Source organism: Sapajus apella, unplaced genomic scaffold, assembly GCF_009761245.1.
Source record: "Sapajus apella isolate SASKATOON/1434 unplaced genomic scaffold, GSC_monkey_1.0 scaffold58, whole genome shotgun sequence".
NCBI classification, from domain to species: Eukaryota; Metazoa; Chordata; class Mammalia; order Primates; family Cebidae; genus Sapajus; species Sapajus apella.
Window position 1 is genome coordinate 7,335,943 of NW_022436998.1, and position 18,744 is coordinate 7,354,686.

At 36.7% G+C, this 18,744-nt stretch overlaps 1 protein-coding gene across 1 annotated transcript in view; it reads left to right on the top strand.

Annotated features, from left to right (window-relative positions):
• Positions 1–7,012, top strand: part of RNLS (renalase, FAD dependent amine oxidase) — a 317,899-nt gene extending 310,887 nt beyond the window's left edge. The window contains exon 7 of the mRNA XM_032245603.1: positions 6,471–7,012. Within this exon, the coding sequence (XP_032101494.1) occupies positions 6,471–6,623 (153 nt within the window). The 3' untranslated portion in view covers positions 6,624–7,012. The remainder of the gene's footprint in view (positions 1–6,470) is intronic.
• The last annotated feature ends 11,732 nt before the right edge of the window (positions 7,013–18,744 follow it).

Consider the following 18,744-nt stretch of genomic DNA (forward strand, 5'->3'; position numbering starts at 1 on the left):
TCCTTCTGTAATCTTCTAATCCAGGGTTGATATATAGGATTCTTCTCAAGTGCCAACTCCAATTGTACGGTAGGGGCTGCCTGAAGCATGAAAGGGAAAAGGATCCTGAGGCCCTGCTGGGCTATGTGGAAAGAATGCCACGATTGATTATTGATGTCTGTTAGTAGTTGCTACACCTGTGTTGCCCTATAATCTGCGATACAGTTGGGGAAATTTGCCCAGCAAGATGAATGATCTGGAAAGACAACCAGATTTGGTTCTGGAATCAATACATTTACCTTTGAAAATGAACAATGGATTCTTAGATAACCAGTATATCTCTGTCAGTTTCACTTTAGGCTGCTCATTTGGGTGAGCTGAGAAAATGGAGTATTTAAACCAGCAATGCTAAAGACATTAGAAGTCCTAACACCAACAGTGCTACTTAACTGGAAAAGCACCACTTAAAGGATTCTACCATTCATTATATTTTGATTTGTCATGTATTTAGAAACTGTGGAGTATTTACCATCTCTCTCCCCTTACCCTACTTAATACTTGCCATATTTCTTCAACTGTAACATGCCACCACATCAGTATACATCAGGAGACAGTCAAGATGTAGTTTTCACATGTGTGAATTTGGTTATTTCTGGTGCTCTTGGAGTGGTCAGCTGTAACCTCTGGATACTTAAACTAACAAATTATTTAAGAACAATTTGAAGAAAGAATATGAGGCCTGGTTGCTGTCTGAAAACCTTTCTTTCCCAATGAAAAGAAAAAAGTATAATCCATAACTTGCAGAACAGCGTCAGCAGCTCAGAAGGAAACCCAAGAAAAAATAACTCAGTGGAACACCCTTGTAAGAAATGCCACATTGCCAGTGTTTTAGACAGCACAGAGGATAGACTGCATAGGGAAGTGCATAGATATCAGACATCAGCATGCCTGAATTAAATAGTGGTTCAGAGAAGTCCATCTCTAAATGTGAGCCTTTAGAAAGGCTTAACCAATGTATTCCTCTTTTATTTCCTTTTTATGTTTGCAAAAGATACATGTAGATAAATTCGAAAGAACTTTTCTATTAAGTATAAAGTTTTGTGTCATGTTGCCACCATTTTTTCTTTCTTGTTGGTACATAAAATATTGGTGTGTCTTATGGTGCCTTAGAGTCAATGAAATGTAGTATAATTTGCATTCATGATATAAATGAGGAAACGTAGCAGTAAAAGCTTGATTATTCATTGTCCAAGCTTCCTGATCACATTAGTTGCACATCTAGGATTAGAATTTATAAAACTTTAATTCTTGCCTATCCACTTGAATATCACCTGTTGCCATGTTTCAGAAAGGTTTAAGTAACCAAATTGTGGGCTGGATAGCGGAATAGGTCAGCCTAAAATAAAGCCACTCTATAGGCCAAGCCAATGACTGTTCTCTACGGGTAAATGTCTCCTAGTCTAGAGATGCACTGTAGCTTCGGCATAAGTATGAAAGGAAGAATGGACAGTTTTTGAATTATTTTGCTAATAATCAACTGTCATTTTATGAAAATACCCAGCCTACTTGTCTGCCTACCTCTTTCTTTTCATCTTTAATTTCATTTTCACACCAAAAGTACTTTTTTGTGTGAAGTTTTACAATTAGTAATCATAATACAAAGAAATTGTTAGGCTGAACCATATACAAATTGACATTATTTTACCATTTTTGACCTACAGAATCCACAAGTTTATGTGGTTCAACTTAATACACGACAGCAGACAGTCATTAAAGCAGTTCACAGTCTGAGGCCAGAGGACAGCCTTTCATCATGATTGAGAGTCTTCTAAATATGACAGTTCCTCCATTTGAGCTTCTGCTCAGCTCTATTGGGAGTCTCTGAATAACTTTTTGTGTAGGTTTCCTGTCAAGACCTTCATTTGATCAACTGTGTACAATATTTTTTTTTTAACTCAATGAATTGCACACTTTCATATGGTCCAGGCACTGTTCTCAGCCTTGGATACAAAGATCAGTGAGTCAGGAGCTTGCAGTCTAGGAGGGGAGGAGAGAGACATGTGCATGATTACAGTGCAAAATAGTAACATAATAGATAGAAATAACATGCTGTAAAGGCACTGACCCTGCCTGGCTGAGCAAGAATGCCTCAGAGCAGGTGATGTTTGCACTGAGTCTTGAAGGATGAGCAATTTACTTATCAGCAAAGCAGAGGGATGATGCAACATCACCCAGCAGAATGGTTTATTCCAAGCCACAGAAGTACAGGAAGAACTTGAGTTTGAGTATAGATAGGACAAAGGTGAGAGAAGTGGCAAGGACAAGGGAGGTGAGATTTGAATGTAGGTAAGATCCTGGTTATGAAGAGCGCTTCACGTGGGGCTTAGGCATTTGCATTTTATTCTGTGGGTGGAGAGAAATCACAAAACACATTGACATGGGTTTAATTTGCTTAGAAATAAAACCGCATCGTCAGTTTTATTTATATACCCAGTCCAGTTATTGCCTAAGTTTATAGAAATGTCACATTTGCTACTCTAGAGCAAGCAAGAGTTCGTTCTGACCAGTCCTGGCATATATGTGAGCCAAAGCAACCTGGATTTGCAAGGAGTTGTTTCAGCCCTGACATCTCTCTTAAACACAGTCATTGAGCTGTGGTTCCTCACTGTGGCTGAAAGCATAGCCAGAGGCTGCATTATTGTGAGATTGTGGCTTTGACAATTATGTGCTCCTCCACTGCAGGGCTCTTACTTTACATGGGTGAAGGAGCTTGCCAATACACGCTCCATGTTTTCATATTTTCTTCATTGGGTAATTGCAAAATGGGTGATTCTACCTAAATACAGTGAGATTGATTTCATTCAAACTGCCAACTGGCTAATCAGTGGCCCAGTTTTCCAGCCATGTGATCTGGCATCTGGCATTTACCATCATCATATTAAATTACATAGCACCAATAAATTACCAGCTCATGACTGGGCAAAACCCTTTTCCTTAAACTCCTTCCTGGTTAATACTTGCACAATGTTTAATAGTGCCACCGTTTATCTATACAGGGGTGTCAACAGAAATGTACCAAATTTTACCACAAATGGAGATTTATGTATGTGTAAATTATACATAGATAGGCACATACATATATATGTATATATATGAATATGTATGAATGTGTTGGTCTATTGATGTGAATTTTCCAGATGCCTAAAGCTAAGTACTAATCAAATTTTTGTTGTTGTTGTTTTATTTAAATTGAGTCTTTATGGAAATATTTCTGAAAGTGCTGGAAGTGTAAGTTCTGGAGTCAGCCCACTCTGTTCGAATCCCCGTTTTTTATCTACTAACTTTCCATCTTTGGGCAAGTAGTAATTTCTCTGAGCCTCAACTTTCTTATGTATAAAATAAGAACAATAGTTACCACCTCATAGGGTTGCTATGTGAATTAAATGGGTGTGCATATACAGCATTTGTTAGGCAGTGGACATTCAAGAAATGCTAGCAATGAATACTTCATGCAATTAGAATTGCTTCTTGAAAACTGAGGCCATCATGGTAACATTAATGATTGCAGGATAACTGACAACTGATGCCCACAGCACCTATTAAGAGCCAAAATGTTATTTGCCTCTCCATTAAATTGCCCCAGACTGCCAGGATTCTTCCCAGTCTTGTCTTGTTTTTGAGTTTTTATATAGCATCCTGATATGGTTTGACTCTGTATCCCCACCCAAGTCTCGAATTATAATCCCCATAATCTTCATGTGTTGAGGGAGGGACCTGGTGGGAGGTGATTGGATCATGTCAGCAGTTTCCCCCATTTTGTTCTCATGATAGTAAGTGAGCTCTCATGAGATCTGATGGTTTTATAAGTGTTTGATAGTTCCTCTTTCACACACTCTCTCTCTTGCCTGCTGCCATGTGAGACGTGCCTGCTTCTCCTTCCACCATGATTATAAGTTTCTTGAGGCCCTCTCAGCCATGCAGAACTGTGAGTCAATTAAACCTGTTTTCTTTATAGATTACCCAGTTTGAGGGAATTTTTTAATAGTAGTGTGAGAATGAACTAATACATATCTCTTGCTATTAGACTATTGGTTATCACATTCTGAAATCACTAATATCTAGGAACCTAACCATTTTCTTCCTCCTTTACTGTTTTACTGACAAATTAAATAATCCAACTTGATAAAATTCTATCTAAAGCAGGTTAAAAGCTCTGATTGAACACCCAAGTCTGTGCTTCAGTGACTATGTACTGGCTATTTTAGCAACTCAAAGATCTTGTCTGCGGATTCCAAGATTATCAGCTATGTCTGTGATAGATGATACTGCCGTAAGAGACCTCCAGAAAAGTGAGAGGATATTCTCAATATTTCATGTTTGTGTCTGAGTGACACAGGTCTACAGAGGCCCTGTGTATCTTCAGAGGTTCAAAAGGGAAATAATAGTATCATCTCTTTTAAAAAACCAAATATAACATATAAATAAAAAATATCTATGGCAAAGTTTTTTTTTCTTTAAGTAAACTGTAGGCCCTGTAAGCCAGGCATGGTGGCTTATACCTGTAATCCCAACACTTGAGGAAGCCAAAGCAGGAGAATAACTTGAGGCCAGGAGTTCAAGACCAGCCTGGGCAACATATCGAGACCCCATCTTTAAAAAAATTTTTTTTAAATTAGCCAGGCACAATGGCATGCACTTACAGTCCTAGCTACTCAGGAAACTGAGGCAGGAGAATCTCTTGACCTAGGAGTTCAAGGATACAGTGAGCTATGATCATGCCACCATACTTCAGCCTGGGCAACAGAGCAAGACCCTATTTCTAGAAGAAAAAAAAATTGTAAGGGAATATACTGACTCAGCTTATCTAGAACAAAGATCTCATCACCATAATTTAAATAGTATTTACTACATTTCTTGATTTTTTTTCCTGATTTTTAAACAAGTAAATCCTCATGGGCCTTACCCTATTACTGTCTGTGAAAACACTGTATAGGAGAGACTAGAACTGTCGTATTGTCATCCGTGTGAATGGAGCCCCCCTGAAGTTGTACAATGAAGCATTCCCAAGCGATATTGCCATTATAATCATTTTCCATATTTTGGTTTTTTAGAGGGTTTTTGGTGCTTTAGTGGCCAGATCATCTCAGTGTCCAACATAATTATATTCACCTCCCACTTATTCTCCTTACTGCAAATACTTATTAGCCATCATCCATCCAAATTTTGAGAATATTTTCTCCAGAAAACAATCCGTGTGCTTTTTTTCATAATTTCAAATATGAAAATAAAAAGCTGTTCTAAAAGACTGCCATGGGGTCAGTCTTACTCTCAGGACTGAGAGTTCCTTAAGGACAAGTTTGTGAAATTTTAAAATTCTCCTGCTCAGTGTCAGAACAGTGCTCAGGAAATATATGAGGAAGAAAGAACCATGGGATGGGAAAAGGGGTGGAGAGAAACTGAAGAAGGATGCCTTGGTCAGTTTGGACTGCTATAGCAAAATATCATAGACTGGGTGGCTTATAAACAGAAATTTATTTCTCACAGTTCTGGGATCTGGGAAGTGCAAGATCAATGCACTGCTAGATCCAGTGTCTGGTAAGAGCCTGCTTTCTCATAGATGGCACCTTCTGTCTGTGTCCTTACATGGTGGGAAAGACCAACAAGCTTCCTTGGGACTGTTTTTGTTTGTTTGTGGTTTGTTTTTTGTTTGTTTGTTTGTGTGTGTGTGTTTTTTTTTTTGTTTTGTTTTGTTTTTGAGACAGTCTCGCTCTGTCACCCAGGATGGAGTGCAGTGGCATGATCTCGGCTCACTGCAACCTCTGCCTCCCAGGTTCAAGAGATTCTTCTGCCTCAGCCTCCTGAGTAGCTGGGACTACAGGTGCGCACCACCACGCCCAGCTAATTTTTTGTATTTTCAGTAGAGACAGGATTTCACCGTATTGGCCAGGCTGGTCTCAAACTCCAGACCTCATGATCCACCCACCTCAGCCTCCCAAAGTGCTGGGATTACAGGCCTGTTCCACCATGCCTGGCCTACCTTGGGCCGGTTTTATAAGGGCACTAATTCCACTCATGAGGACTTTGCCCATGACCTAATCACCTCTAAAAATGCCCCACCTTCTAATACCATCACCTCAGGGGTTAGGATTTCAACATACAAATTTGAGTGGGGATAAACATTCAGACCATAGCCCCTACTAATTTGGAAGTTCAACCCACTTCTGATTGTGTTATCTAATAACTGAAAATTTAAACATTTAAGAATATAAATGTAAACACTTGAACCAGGGTTGGGGGAAGTTTAGTGAGTCTTGGCTTGTTTTTTGTTTCTTGTGGGTTTTTTTTTTTTTTGTTTTTTGTTTTTTTTTTCTGGTTCTCCTTGTGAGAAATCTTGATTTCTCCAGGTAGACTAGCCTTTTCCAGGTGGATGTTGCCATGACAGCACAATAGAGCACAGAATGTCAATTGCAATCCTCTTTTTATTTTTTCAGGTTACAAATGCTGCTGCCAACTGTCCTGGCCAAATGACTCTGCATCGCAAACCTTTCCTTGTCTGTGGAGGGGATGGATTTACTCAGTCCAACTTTGATGGCTGTATCACTTCTGCCTTATGTGTTCTGGAAGCTTTAAAGGATTATGTTTAGTGCCTATATCCTTATTCTCTACATGTACATTAGATTTTTATTTTCACAATTTTCTGTTATTGATCATTTTGTTTTCTATTTTGTTAAGAAAAATTACTGGAAAATGTTTTTCACTTATCATTTTTCATGTGGAGTATAAAATCAATTTTGTAATTTTAATAGTTACAACCCATGCTAGAGTGGAAATTCCTCACACCTTGTACCTTTCCCTACTTTTCTGAATTGCTATGACTACTTGTTGGAGGAAAAGTGGTACTTAAAAAATAACAAATGACTCTCTCAAAAAAAATACATTAAATCGCAATAGCAGTTCATGTGCCAAAAACTTGATTGTCCTTATGAAAATTTCAATTCTGAATAAAGAATAATCACATTATCAAGGCCCCATCTTAAGTCTTCAAATGTGTCCTTGAATCAATATTTTTGCAAATTACAGAACAAGATTTTTCCAACCTGTGGATAACAGAGTGTAATTCTTATTTCTCATTTATCTCCCAAGTTATTAAGTGATCCTGAATTATAGGTCATATATGGCATCATCTTAGCGTGGAGGGCAACTTGACTGACAAAGAGACCTTCCTTCAGATTTTCAGAAAATAATAAGGTTCCACTTGATTTTCCCAGCCACACAGTACTTTTTAACTTTAAAACAAATTCCAGTCCTAATATGAAAGATAAAAATTAAATAGAAACTGAGAGAAAATATATTGATCCTTACCTTTTGCTATCTTTTATGGCTGGTGCTGTTACCTTTATGGGCTCTCCAGTATGTGCTGTGGCATTTAGACTGTGTCAAGTTTAATGAATTTAACACAATAAAAAATTTACTGAACCAGAAAATAGATGCACTTAAAATAGTTCAATATTTACCAAATTGGCAGTTCAGCATATCACCCACATGACTCAGTGACCTGACCCCACAACTTGCTAGCTGGAGAGAAATCAATCTCCAGCCTTCCAAACCAGCTACCTGTTGCTAATTTGAAAAGCAAAATGGTGAGTTCTTTTTCAGCATTTTGAAAGGAGAGAAATTAGTGCGACCTCTCAAACTAACAAAAGTTCAACAAAAGGCTTCTTATTGTCATAGTGTTTAAAGTTTCACAGTTACATGTCCACTGTTACACATACACATACACAGGAACAGACAGGATTTGCTTATATGGCTGCAAAGTGGGTTTTGTGACCCAATAGCATATTATTATGTTTCCTTTTAGCAATATATTGGTGAAAATCATAAATGCCTACATGTGGTTAATGTCACTTATTTTGAAAGCAAGGAGAGGAATAAGAAAAATTGTAGTGTCAATAAAATAATGAAAAATGTGATTTTTTGTTTGTTATTTTGGCCCATATTTGTTTGACTAACATTTGTCTTTGTTTATACATTTTTTTAAATTTTTTAAATTTAGGAGTACTTATACAGGTTTGTTATATAGGTAAACTTGTGTCACAGGCATTTGTTGTACAGATTACTTTGTCACCCAGGAGTTAAGCCTCGTACCCATTAGTTATTTTCCTGGGCCTCTCCTTCCTCGCACTGTCTGTTGTTTCCCTCTATGTGTTCATATGTTCTTATCATTTAGCTCCTCCTTGTAAGTGAGAACATGTGGTATTTGGCTTTCTATTCCTGTGATAGTTTGCTAAAGATAATGGCCTCCAGCTCCATCCGTGTTCCTGCAAAGGACATGATCTCATTTTTTATGGCTGCATAATATTCCATGGTATACATGTGCCATATTTTCTTTGTCTATATTCTACCATATTTATCCTTAAAATATGATAGAAAAGTTATTCAAATTTATTAACTATTTTGTTTTTTAACAAATATAATTCTGGCGCTATTTGACTGAAAGCATAAAAACAATGCTATATTTATTTAATGAATTTATGTCCTCCAAAGGAAGGGAAAAAAAGATTTGTGAAGCTGGGATGGGTTGGCTGGAGAGAGTACTTCTCTAAGCCATTATTAATGACTTTTAATATCTATTCATTCTAATTCTGTATCTGTTTTTATAAAACTATGGCAATATGAGGGAAAAAAAAAACCCTACTTAATATGTAGATCATTGTTACTTTGCTATTTTAATTATTTCGAAAACTTATTTTACATTTAGATTTTCTTTCACCTTTTCCCCACTAGAAATGAAATGGCAGAAATGCCTCCTCCTGGACAGAGGGCCATAAAATTCCGCTGGCCAGGATGCTCTGAGAGACCACAGGGCTAAGGTATCAAACTCCTCTGGGAGATCGGAATGAGCACCAAGTAGAACAGTGACCAAACAAGAACTTTTATTAATCAAGCCAGCCAAGGAAGGCTGTTCTGTTTTGAAAGGAGCGTATTCAAGTGAGAAATGGCTTGAGCAGTGGGGCAATTTAATACTTGTTAGCTGATAAATATAGCCTTTTCCAGAATAAAACTTTATGATCCAGTGTTGAAAAGCTTAATTACTAAACTGTCTATGCATGTCTTGCTCAGGCAGCAAGGGTGACAAATTATAGCAGTGAAATAGTATTTTTCACCTTTGGCATTTCTGAAGGAGAAAAGTATGTCTAAAAACATCGAGAAAGCAGTAATAATCCCAGACCAGATATTACTGGGGGGTTGGGGGGAGGAAGACACTTCATTAAGTCATCAAGCCTTTTGTGCAAAATGCCATGGTCCCCACCCCCCCCGCCTACCCACTACCTTGTTAAGTGAAGAGAACAGGGTCAATTTTACATTTATCTGGCATTTTATATTCATCCAAGTGTGTGTGTGTGTGTGTGTGTGTGTGTGTGTGTGTGTGTGTGTATTTTCACTTTTCATCTTCCTAACACCTTTGTGTAATAAGCAGAGCAGAGAATTCTTATTTAAATTTAACAAATGAGGAAACAAAGGCACAGAACTTGGCCAACCAAGGTCATGTAATGATATTCCAGGACAAGAGCCCAAGCCCCTCATGACCCATTTCTATTTACAGGCACCATGCTGCTGCCAGATGAACATGATAATTAAAACTGAACTGAAATATTAGTTGGGGGTACAGTCCGCACCATGTGGTCTTCTTATTGATGTTTCATTTCAGAGAGTTAACACTAATCCTGATGTGATATATACAGTAGTCTAATATGAGATAGAGTCTCCATAAGTACTGGCTAAGTGATTTATGCTCCTGTTACTTTCATTTGCTGGTTTATTTCCCTCTTTGGGGGGTACTTGCTGTGAGAAATAGCTGCGTGCTAATGACACTGAATTTCAACCCAGCAGTAGTTGGTTACAGTACAGACTCACTCTGTGTTCATCCTTTCCATCTGATTCCTCTGTTTCTTTGTTCCTCTTGTTTTACTCTCTTCTTCTCTTCCAGTCTCTGCCATTTCTTCCTCCCCTTCTATTTCTTTATCCTGCCTCTTTACCTAATGCTACATTCTCAGAAAAACCTGGAATATGAAAGCAATTACCTTATGATTCATAGTATTTGTACCTCCAGGTTTTAATATATCAGGGTTTTGTTGTGGCTATTCTTAAAATTTACAGCTGGAAGCCATCCCAGAGAAATGATCCTGTTTATTATTCAAGTTGATTGAACAACTCTTATGTTGATTTTCAAAACTGATGCAAGAATTTGAAACTGGCCATAGCTTTCAGGAATCTCAGTGCTGATAAACTAAAACATGACTTGTATGGTTTCTTTACTTCAATTTGTTACTCTTCCTGTCACATGCGTGCAAAGCCTGCTACTGGGCTTGTTGGTGGATGCAATGGAGTATAATCATCAATCCCTACCCAGAGATTCTACTTAGGAGAAGACAAGACCCCTGAGGTGGGAGGCAGAGTAGAGGTACATGTTGACAAGGTCACAAACATTGAATAAGATGCTCTAATTTGTGAAGCTAGGGAATCCTAAGAGAAATGTTTCCTTTGGAGAGAAAGGATACCTGAACAAATACAGAAAGGCCTCAGTCAAATACATCCAGCAATATCCCTCCCCTCCACACCATACCTGGGCTGACCAGGCTGACTTTAGAATCTGAACTGCATATTAGCGTGGTCAGCACAAGTAAGTTCTTGCTGTGCAGAAAGCTCAACAGAACAGAGAAAGAGGTCTCTGGCAGGAGAAAAAAAGCCTCAGCAAACCTCAGACGATCTAGGGCAGGACTGAGCTGCTGTATTCCAGTCTGGAATATATTTGTGTTGTAGCCAGTATCATCTGACCAGGTAAACCAAGGCAGGCTGAATGGTAGAATGACTCACATTTCCTTCTCAAAAGATAGTAATTACTATCCACTCAACAGTTCACAGCAGAATCCCACAAAAAAAGCCTGCTAAGGAGAAAGAATCTTTAAGGGGTTGTTAATGTAAAAGGCAAGCTGAATTATGAAACCCTGGAATGTCTAAGCTTAGAGAGTTTTGGAAACCATTTAGACCTGTTGGTCTTAACCATCTTGGATTTTGAACCTGTTTAAGAAGCTATGGAAAGCTATGGACCTCCTAATAACAACAATGAAGGCAACTATGCATATGAGCACATAGAATTTATATACCATTTAATGTCTGCTGACCAGCTGCTTGTTTTTGTAAATAAAGTCTTATTGGATCACAGCCTCGCCCATTCATTTGTGTATTACCTGTGACTGTTTTGCACTACAACAGTAGAGATAAGTAAGTGTTTTTGATAGAGACCATATGGCCTGCAAAATATAAAATAGTTCCTATGTGGTCCTTTAAGAAAATGTTTACTGACCCCTGTTTTACGTTCAGCCCTTCCCCCCACACATTTGTCTGTAGACACTCAGGGATCCAAGGAGAACCTCTAAATCTTAAACCTATCACTTTATGTAAATATGGCCTTATCTTTGATCCACACATCTGGTCCATTGTTCCTTGATCCTATGCCACATTGTAAATCCCTTAAGGCAAGCCTATAACTTTGCAGTTAAGAACACATCATCTGCAGTTAGATCTGTGCTTTAATCATCTAAAATTTGCTCCTCATTGTGTAACCTTGAGGCAGTAAAACAATCTCGCTTAGCTTCCTTTATCATCAGCAAAATGAGTTAATGATAGTTACCTCATAAGATTATTGTGAGACTTACCTTTACATAAAGCCTTAAGAGACTGCTGGACACATAGTAAATAATAAATAATAATAATGATGTTGTTGATGATAAACTGGGGAGGAGGAGAAAGGAGAGGGGAGGAAGAGTCTAACCTGGTGCCTCTGAAGCCTCTGTGAAGGCCAGTTTCCTCTGTATTCACAGAGGACACAGGAGAATTGATGATAAGGAGAGTTGGTGGATTGATAGCAAAACATGGTGAAACCCAGAAGCTTAAAAGCTGTAGGTTGCTTCAAAACCTTCACGAGACAGAATAGCAGTGTCTCCTGGTGACTAGCTCGGGTCCACTTTCTCTTTTTCCTATTATGGTGAGTAAGTAGACAACTTACTTGGGGTAAAGGTGTTTTACTCTAATGTAGTCCTTGGAAAGACACTGGGAAAGGTCATTACTAGGAGAGTTGGGATGGTGTAAAATAGAAGCATTCTCTGCAAGAGCGTTGTCTTTTTTTTCTTAGCAACTGTATGTGCTAAATACAAAGAATTGCACACTTCGATTGTATTCTGCTGAAGATTAGTGAATCTCCAAAACACTGTAAAAACTAGGAGTGAATTATTTCACACTCTTAAGTGTTTGGCTAAGTATGCAGATTCTCATTTCCTGGCCTTCATTTTAAAGAGCTCAATTCCTGGTGGGGTCCGTGACATCCTGAATCTGCCACTTACTAGATGTATGGTCCTGGGCCAATTTCTTTGTCTCTTAGCCTCAGGGTCCTTGGCTATGAAATGTGGATACAATTTTACCTACTGTAGGATTATCTTGAAGGTTGTAGTATGTACATGCAAAGTGTAAGCATTGTGTCCTGCATAGAGAAAACACTCCATAAATGCTGGCCATTATTATTAAGATTATAACAGTAAAATATGACTTAGGAAAATAATCCCCTTGGATAGCCATCACTGCATCCATGGGTAGCTTTAGCTCTAGCTAGGAAGCCACTTCAATATTTGTAGAACTCACTGGTGACTGTACTTAAGTACCACTGTAAGGTTGGCCTCTTCAAAAATTCTTATTGACTCTTTAATGAATAAATGCTCTCTGTGGTTTGTTGCTATGCTCTTTCACAGACCTTGCATGACATTCTGTTCTCCCCTAGCTGATCTAGTATCCACATTCTTGTAATACTTATCCCATGTGTACTTACTTCTTCAATATCTGCTTGCTGCCAAAACTGCTATAGCCACAAAAGCAGGGCCTGGCACATAGGAGTTAGTAAATATCTGTTGATCCAATGAATGAATCAATGATTTTAACTAATTAACAATTTTTATTCTAGTATTAGTAAGTACCAAAGGAAAACCTGGCTGACAAAATTATCCCATAGAACAAAAATGTAGCAACCTCATCCTTAATAGAGGCAATAATTACAACAGTATCTATTTACCTTATGTGGTTTCTATTCAAAGTCATTAGGTGATTTCAGAAAGTCCTTACTTTATACTACATCCCATTATATTTTGGTAAGGGGAAGATGAAAGAGTTGCTCTACCATTAGAAATACAGTACTTAAAATGGGCCATCTCTGTGTAGTGTGTTGTTGTATGCACATGTGTGTGCTAGGGTAGAAAAGGGGAGACGAATGGTACTGTCTTTGCACAAACAATCGGTATAGCTCCTATAGCAGTGTATTCTGCTATTGTGATTTTATCAGCTACCAACAACATTCAAGCAGGGTTTATTGACTGACATTCTTATTTTTTGATACTTTTTAAATAGAATTGTTCTACAGGTGTCAAGAGTTAGTCTTAGAGTTAGTTGCACCCACTTCTACAAGACGGTTGCCAACCTAAAACTTGCACCATATATTTTAACCATTCCAATAAGCCATGTTTATTATTTTCCAAAAGATAAATAATCAAACTATTTTCTGTGAACCTAAAGATTGTCAGAAAACTGAATGTTAGTGATACAGAGACCATTGTGAAGAAAAAAATTCAGAAACAGGGGATACTACTACCTTAAAGAAATAAGGATGTCTATTTTTAAACTATAACAAACATTATGATTACAGATAAATCACTAGAACCATCTATATTAAATTAGGAAGAAGTCAAAGATTCTTACATGAATGTTCTAAAATTTCTGGGGTATGCATTAAGGCATGGAAAATATTTAAGAGATGTGAATGTTGGGAAGCAGAAGGCAAAGTTGTTAATATGATTATACTCCTAGAAAACTCAAGTGCACCAACTTTTAGATTGATAAGAAATAAGTAGAGTGGCTGAATTATAAACATTCAAAGGTCAGCAACTCTTCTGTATGCCAAAATAATCAAAGTAAATATATCTTATATATAATGTTGTTAACAAAAAAAAACAGAATACAAAGGACTATCTTTAGGATCCAGAATTTATACAAGGAAATATTTCTAAAATTTTACAGAATGATATTTTGACACATTTAAATAAAGGAGGAGATACCTTGTCCCTAGAGGGAAATAGCAAATATTATGAATTTTTTCCATTATCACCTGATTAATTTATAGGTTACACAAAATCACAGTGGGATTTTGTTAACCTGAAAAAATAACTTTCAAGTCCATCTGGAAATAAATTAACAGGTAAAAATAACTAACAAGTTTATGAACAGGAAAGTAGTACGTACCTTCCTGCAAAATGGCACTTTTATCTGCTATTATGACATATGATAAAATTAGATAAATAAAGCAGTTTACTGTTGATTCAAGAATTGATACAAATAAATGTACATAGTAACTATAATGTTACTATATAGTAACCCCTTAATGTGATAATCGAAGCAATAGAAAACCAATGAGAAACCAATAATTATTTAACAAATAATTTGAGGAAAACTGGCAAGGTATTTAGTTTTTTAAAAAAAATCAAATGTGATTCTATTATACATTGCTATAATTTCCAGATGAATTAAAGGGATAAACATAAATAAATATATAATGCATCCGTCCCCTCAAAACTATATAGAAGAATATATAGGTAAATACTTAACTTATTTCTAGGTTGGAAAAGAAGTTCTAGAAATTAACAAAAGAAATCATAGAGAAACAAATTGGTTTACTTGATTATATTTTAAAACTAAAAAAACAAAATTAAAAGATTACAGACCACTTATGAAAAATACATGTACAACAAATAATTTATAATAAAAGTATGTCCTTAATGTAGAGAAAACTGAATAAAGTTAAACTTTTGGCTCAATTTTTTAAGAATTAAAAATGATACAGATAGAACTAAAGTCCATCTATTTTATTTTTTGTTTTTTATTATTCATATGTTTTTGTTTTGTTCTGTTATCTTTAGAGACAGTGTCTTGCCCTGTCACCTAAGCTGGTGTGTAGTGCCCAGCATGACTCACTGCAGCCTCAACTTCCTAGGCTCAAGGGATTCTCTTGCCTCAGCCTCCCAAATAACTAGGACTACAGGCACACACCCCTGCATCTGGCTAATTTTCTTTTTTCTTTTTTTTTTTTTTGTACTGATGAGATCTTACTATGTTGCCCAGGTAAGTCTCAAACTCCTGCTGTCAGGTGATCTTCTTGCCTCAGCCTCCCAAAGTGCTGGGATTATAGATGTGAGCCATTGTGCCCAGCTTAAGTGTCTTTTTAATTTTAGTAACACCACCATATTTTCATATTTTGACACCATATGTATTTACCCATAAATTATGTTAATGTTCTGTGCATTTTAAATTTTACAGCATATTGTATGCATTTAGAACTTTATTCCCCCAGTGTTGTATTTTTAATATTTTTTCATGTCAATATACATAGATATATTTCATTGACTTTTACTAATGTACACACTTCCATTTTATGAATATATCACAGTTTATTTGTCAATTTCCCCACTGATAGACATTAGGATGCTCTAAATTTTTACTATTACAACATTGTTGCACCAAATATCTTTGCGCATTTCTCTTTTTACCCTGTGCAAGAGTTTTTATGAGGCAAAATATTAAAATTTATTAAAACTGAGAACTGTGTTCAAAAGAATATGTTTTTCTTATATACTCTATATGTTTTAAATAATAATTTGAAAACTAATAAAAGATAATTATGCATAGTACTTTAACACCAACTGATAGAATGTTTTCGTTTTTGTTTTTTGAGATGAAGTCTGCTCTGTCACCCAGGCTGCAGTGCAATAGTGCGACAAGAAATTTTATAACAAAAATAAGTGGGGCCAGGTTAGGATAAAGATGTAAAATTGGGGGTCCTGCTTGGTAGCAGTGCCTCTAAAAGGTAGCAAGAGCCAGAACCCTCCCCATTCCAAGTCTATATATGTTCCCTGAAAGCAAAGAATCACTAGTAGTATAGACAAGGTGTCAGAGGCAATGTGGTAGGTGGCACTGATGTTGAAGGATATTCCTTTGATTTTCAGGTGCCAAGTACTTGTGTGATTCTAGGATATGGGAAGAGCCCCTGGATGACTGTGATTGGATTTCCCATCTAGCTTCCTGGAAATTAGAGCAGGCTGTCAGGTTTTATTTGTTTTTTGTTGTTGTTGTTATTTGTTTGTTTTAAAAAAGGAACTACAGGATACCACTTAACAGCCATTAGGATAGCTATTATTTAAAAACAAAGCAAAACATTATAAATGTTGGCAAGGATGTGGAGGTATTGGATTCCCTTCTGCAGTGCTGGTGAGAATGTAAAATGGTGTAGCTATTATGGAAAATGATGTGGCAATTTCTTTAAAAATGATACATAGAATTGCCATATGATTTGCAATGCCACTTCTGGATGTCTATCTAAAAGAAGTGAAAGTAGGGACTTGAACTAACATTTGTACACAAATGTCCATAGCAGCTTTATTCACAACAGCTCAAAGGTGGAAGCAACCCAAGGGTCCATAGATAGATAAATAGATAAATAAAATGTGGTATAAACACAATGGACTACTATTTAGCCTTAAAAAGGAAGGAAATTGTGAAATGCTGCAAACTGAATAAAACTTAAAGTCATTATGCAAAGTGAAATAAGCCTATCACAAAAAATATTATATGATTCTACTTATATGAGGAATCTAGAGCAGTCAGCTTCATAGGGATGAAAACTAGAATGGTAGTTGCCAAGGGCTGGGAGAAGGGGGCAATGGAGAGTGAGTGTTTAGTGGGTCAGAGTTTTAGTTTGGGAAGATAAAAAGTTCTGGTGATGGAGATGAGTGTACAACAGTGTGAATGTACTTAATGCCACAGAACTGCACACTTAAATATGGTTTAAATAATAACTTTTATGTTATGCATACTTGCCACAATAAAAAAGAAGTTGATATTTCTTACACTTACAAAAAGGAGAAGGGCATTTGCAAATCAACAGATCTCTCTAGCAGAAAAATAGACTCAATCTATTTCTTCTTTTAACATCCTGTTTAATGGAAATGCCAAAACAAATGGGAAAAAGTACACACACACACAAATATGTATGAGCATGTTTTGCCTCATAAGTAATCAAAACGTATACATATGTATGTTTATGTATGTGTGTTTATAATATATTTAAAATCGTGTTTTGCCTTATGAGTAAACAAAAAGTATACAAGTTAAAAACCATAAGGAAATGCAATTTTTAACCTATCAAATTGGCATCTTTTTTTTTTTTGAATGACTAAATTCTAATCAGGGATTAAAATGACTGGCAGAAGTTAAAACTTTCACATCCTGTTTGCATAATAAGTTGGCAATATGTATCAAATGTTTTTCTAAGCATGTTTTCTAACTCAATAACTTGCATCTAGGAATCTGGCTTAAAGAAATAATCAAGGATGCAGACAATTATTTATTTGTAATATGTTTATTTAAGCATTGGTTATAAGAGGGAAAAACTGGAAAAACCTAAATCAACACTAATAGGAAATGATTGAATAAATTCTAATAGATCAAAACAATGGAATTTAATGCAGTCATTTTAAGTGGGTTCACAGCAAATTTTTCTCTCTGGGATATTTTTTGTGGTAGAATGCAAAGAGAAAACCTATAATATGTAATGCTTAGTCCAAGGTACAGGATCCTTTTCATTTTTTAAAAATATTAAGCGAGTATAATGTGCATTTATATGTGTACATATATTAAAACCAAAAGAAATACTAGGTCCTCAAGGTGGTGGGATTTTGAAAATTTTTCATGTGCTTCTTTATATTTTTTCCTGTGTTTTTACAATGAGCAGTCAGGCAGCCAATTGGCCTTGTGTTGAGGTGCTCCAGAGGGCAGAACCAAGACTGGTAGCAGCAGGAAAGTGATTGACGCTAGTATCAGAAAGAAATTTCCAATAAGCAGAGCTTTTCAGTGTGGAACAGACCTCTGGGAGTTTCTTTCTTTCTACCAGCCCAAAAAGCTTACAGGAGAGGCTGGGTGACCACCATCCACTGTGATCCACAGTGGGGTGAGGTCACAAGAACAGTGCATCCCAACCCTGGCTAGGCCATAACATCACCTGAGGGAGGACAGAATGTATATTCCTGGGCCATGAACCCTATCTCGCTGGATTGAAGTTCCAGGGCTGGGGTCTAGGGATCTGTATTTGCCTTAAATTTCCCCAAGGGATTCTGAAGCAGTGAGACAAAGTTTCTACACCTGAGAATCTCCAGATTAGAGATTTTTTAGAGTCTGCTTCCAACTGGGACATTCAAAGCAATTTTGCAATTCAAAGGTCTAGAGATTATCTGTGTATCTGCCTTAAAAAAAAAAAAAAAAAAAAAAAAAAAAAAAAAAAAAAAACAAGGACAACAGTATAGATGCAAAGGAAGGCATGGCTGGGGTGAAAGGATGGAATCATTTGAAGATCAGTACTTTTTCATTCATTTATTTATTCAACCACCGACCAAGGGCCTATACTGTATCAATTTCTTCGTTTAAAGCACTTGGGAAATATTTAGGGATCAAAACCATTTCCTGCCCTCATAATGGTCACATTCAGATTAGGTTAACATAAAACAGATTCCTGGGTCCAGGAATGTCTGAATTACAATCCCTGGAGAGGGACCCAAGAATCCATATTCTATAAATGTACCCCAGGTGCTGCATATATACACTAATGCAGTGTTGTTTTTC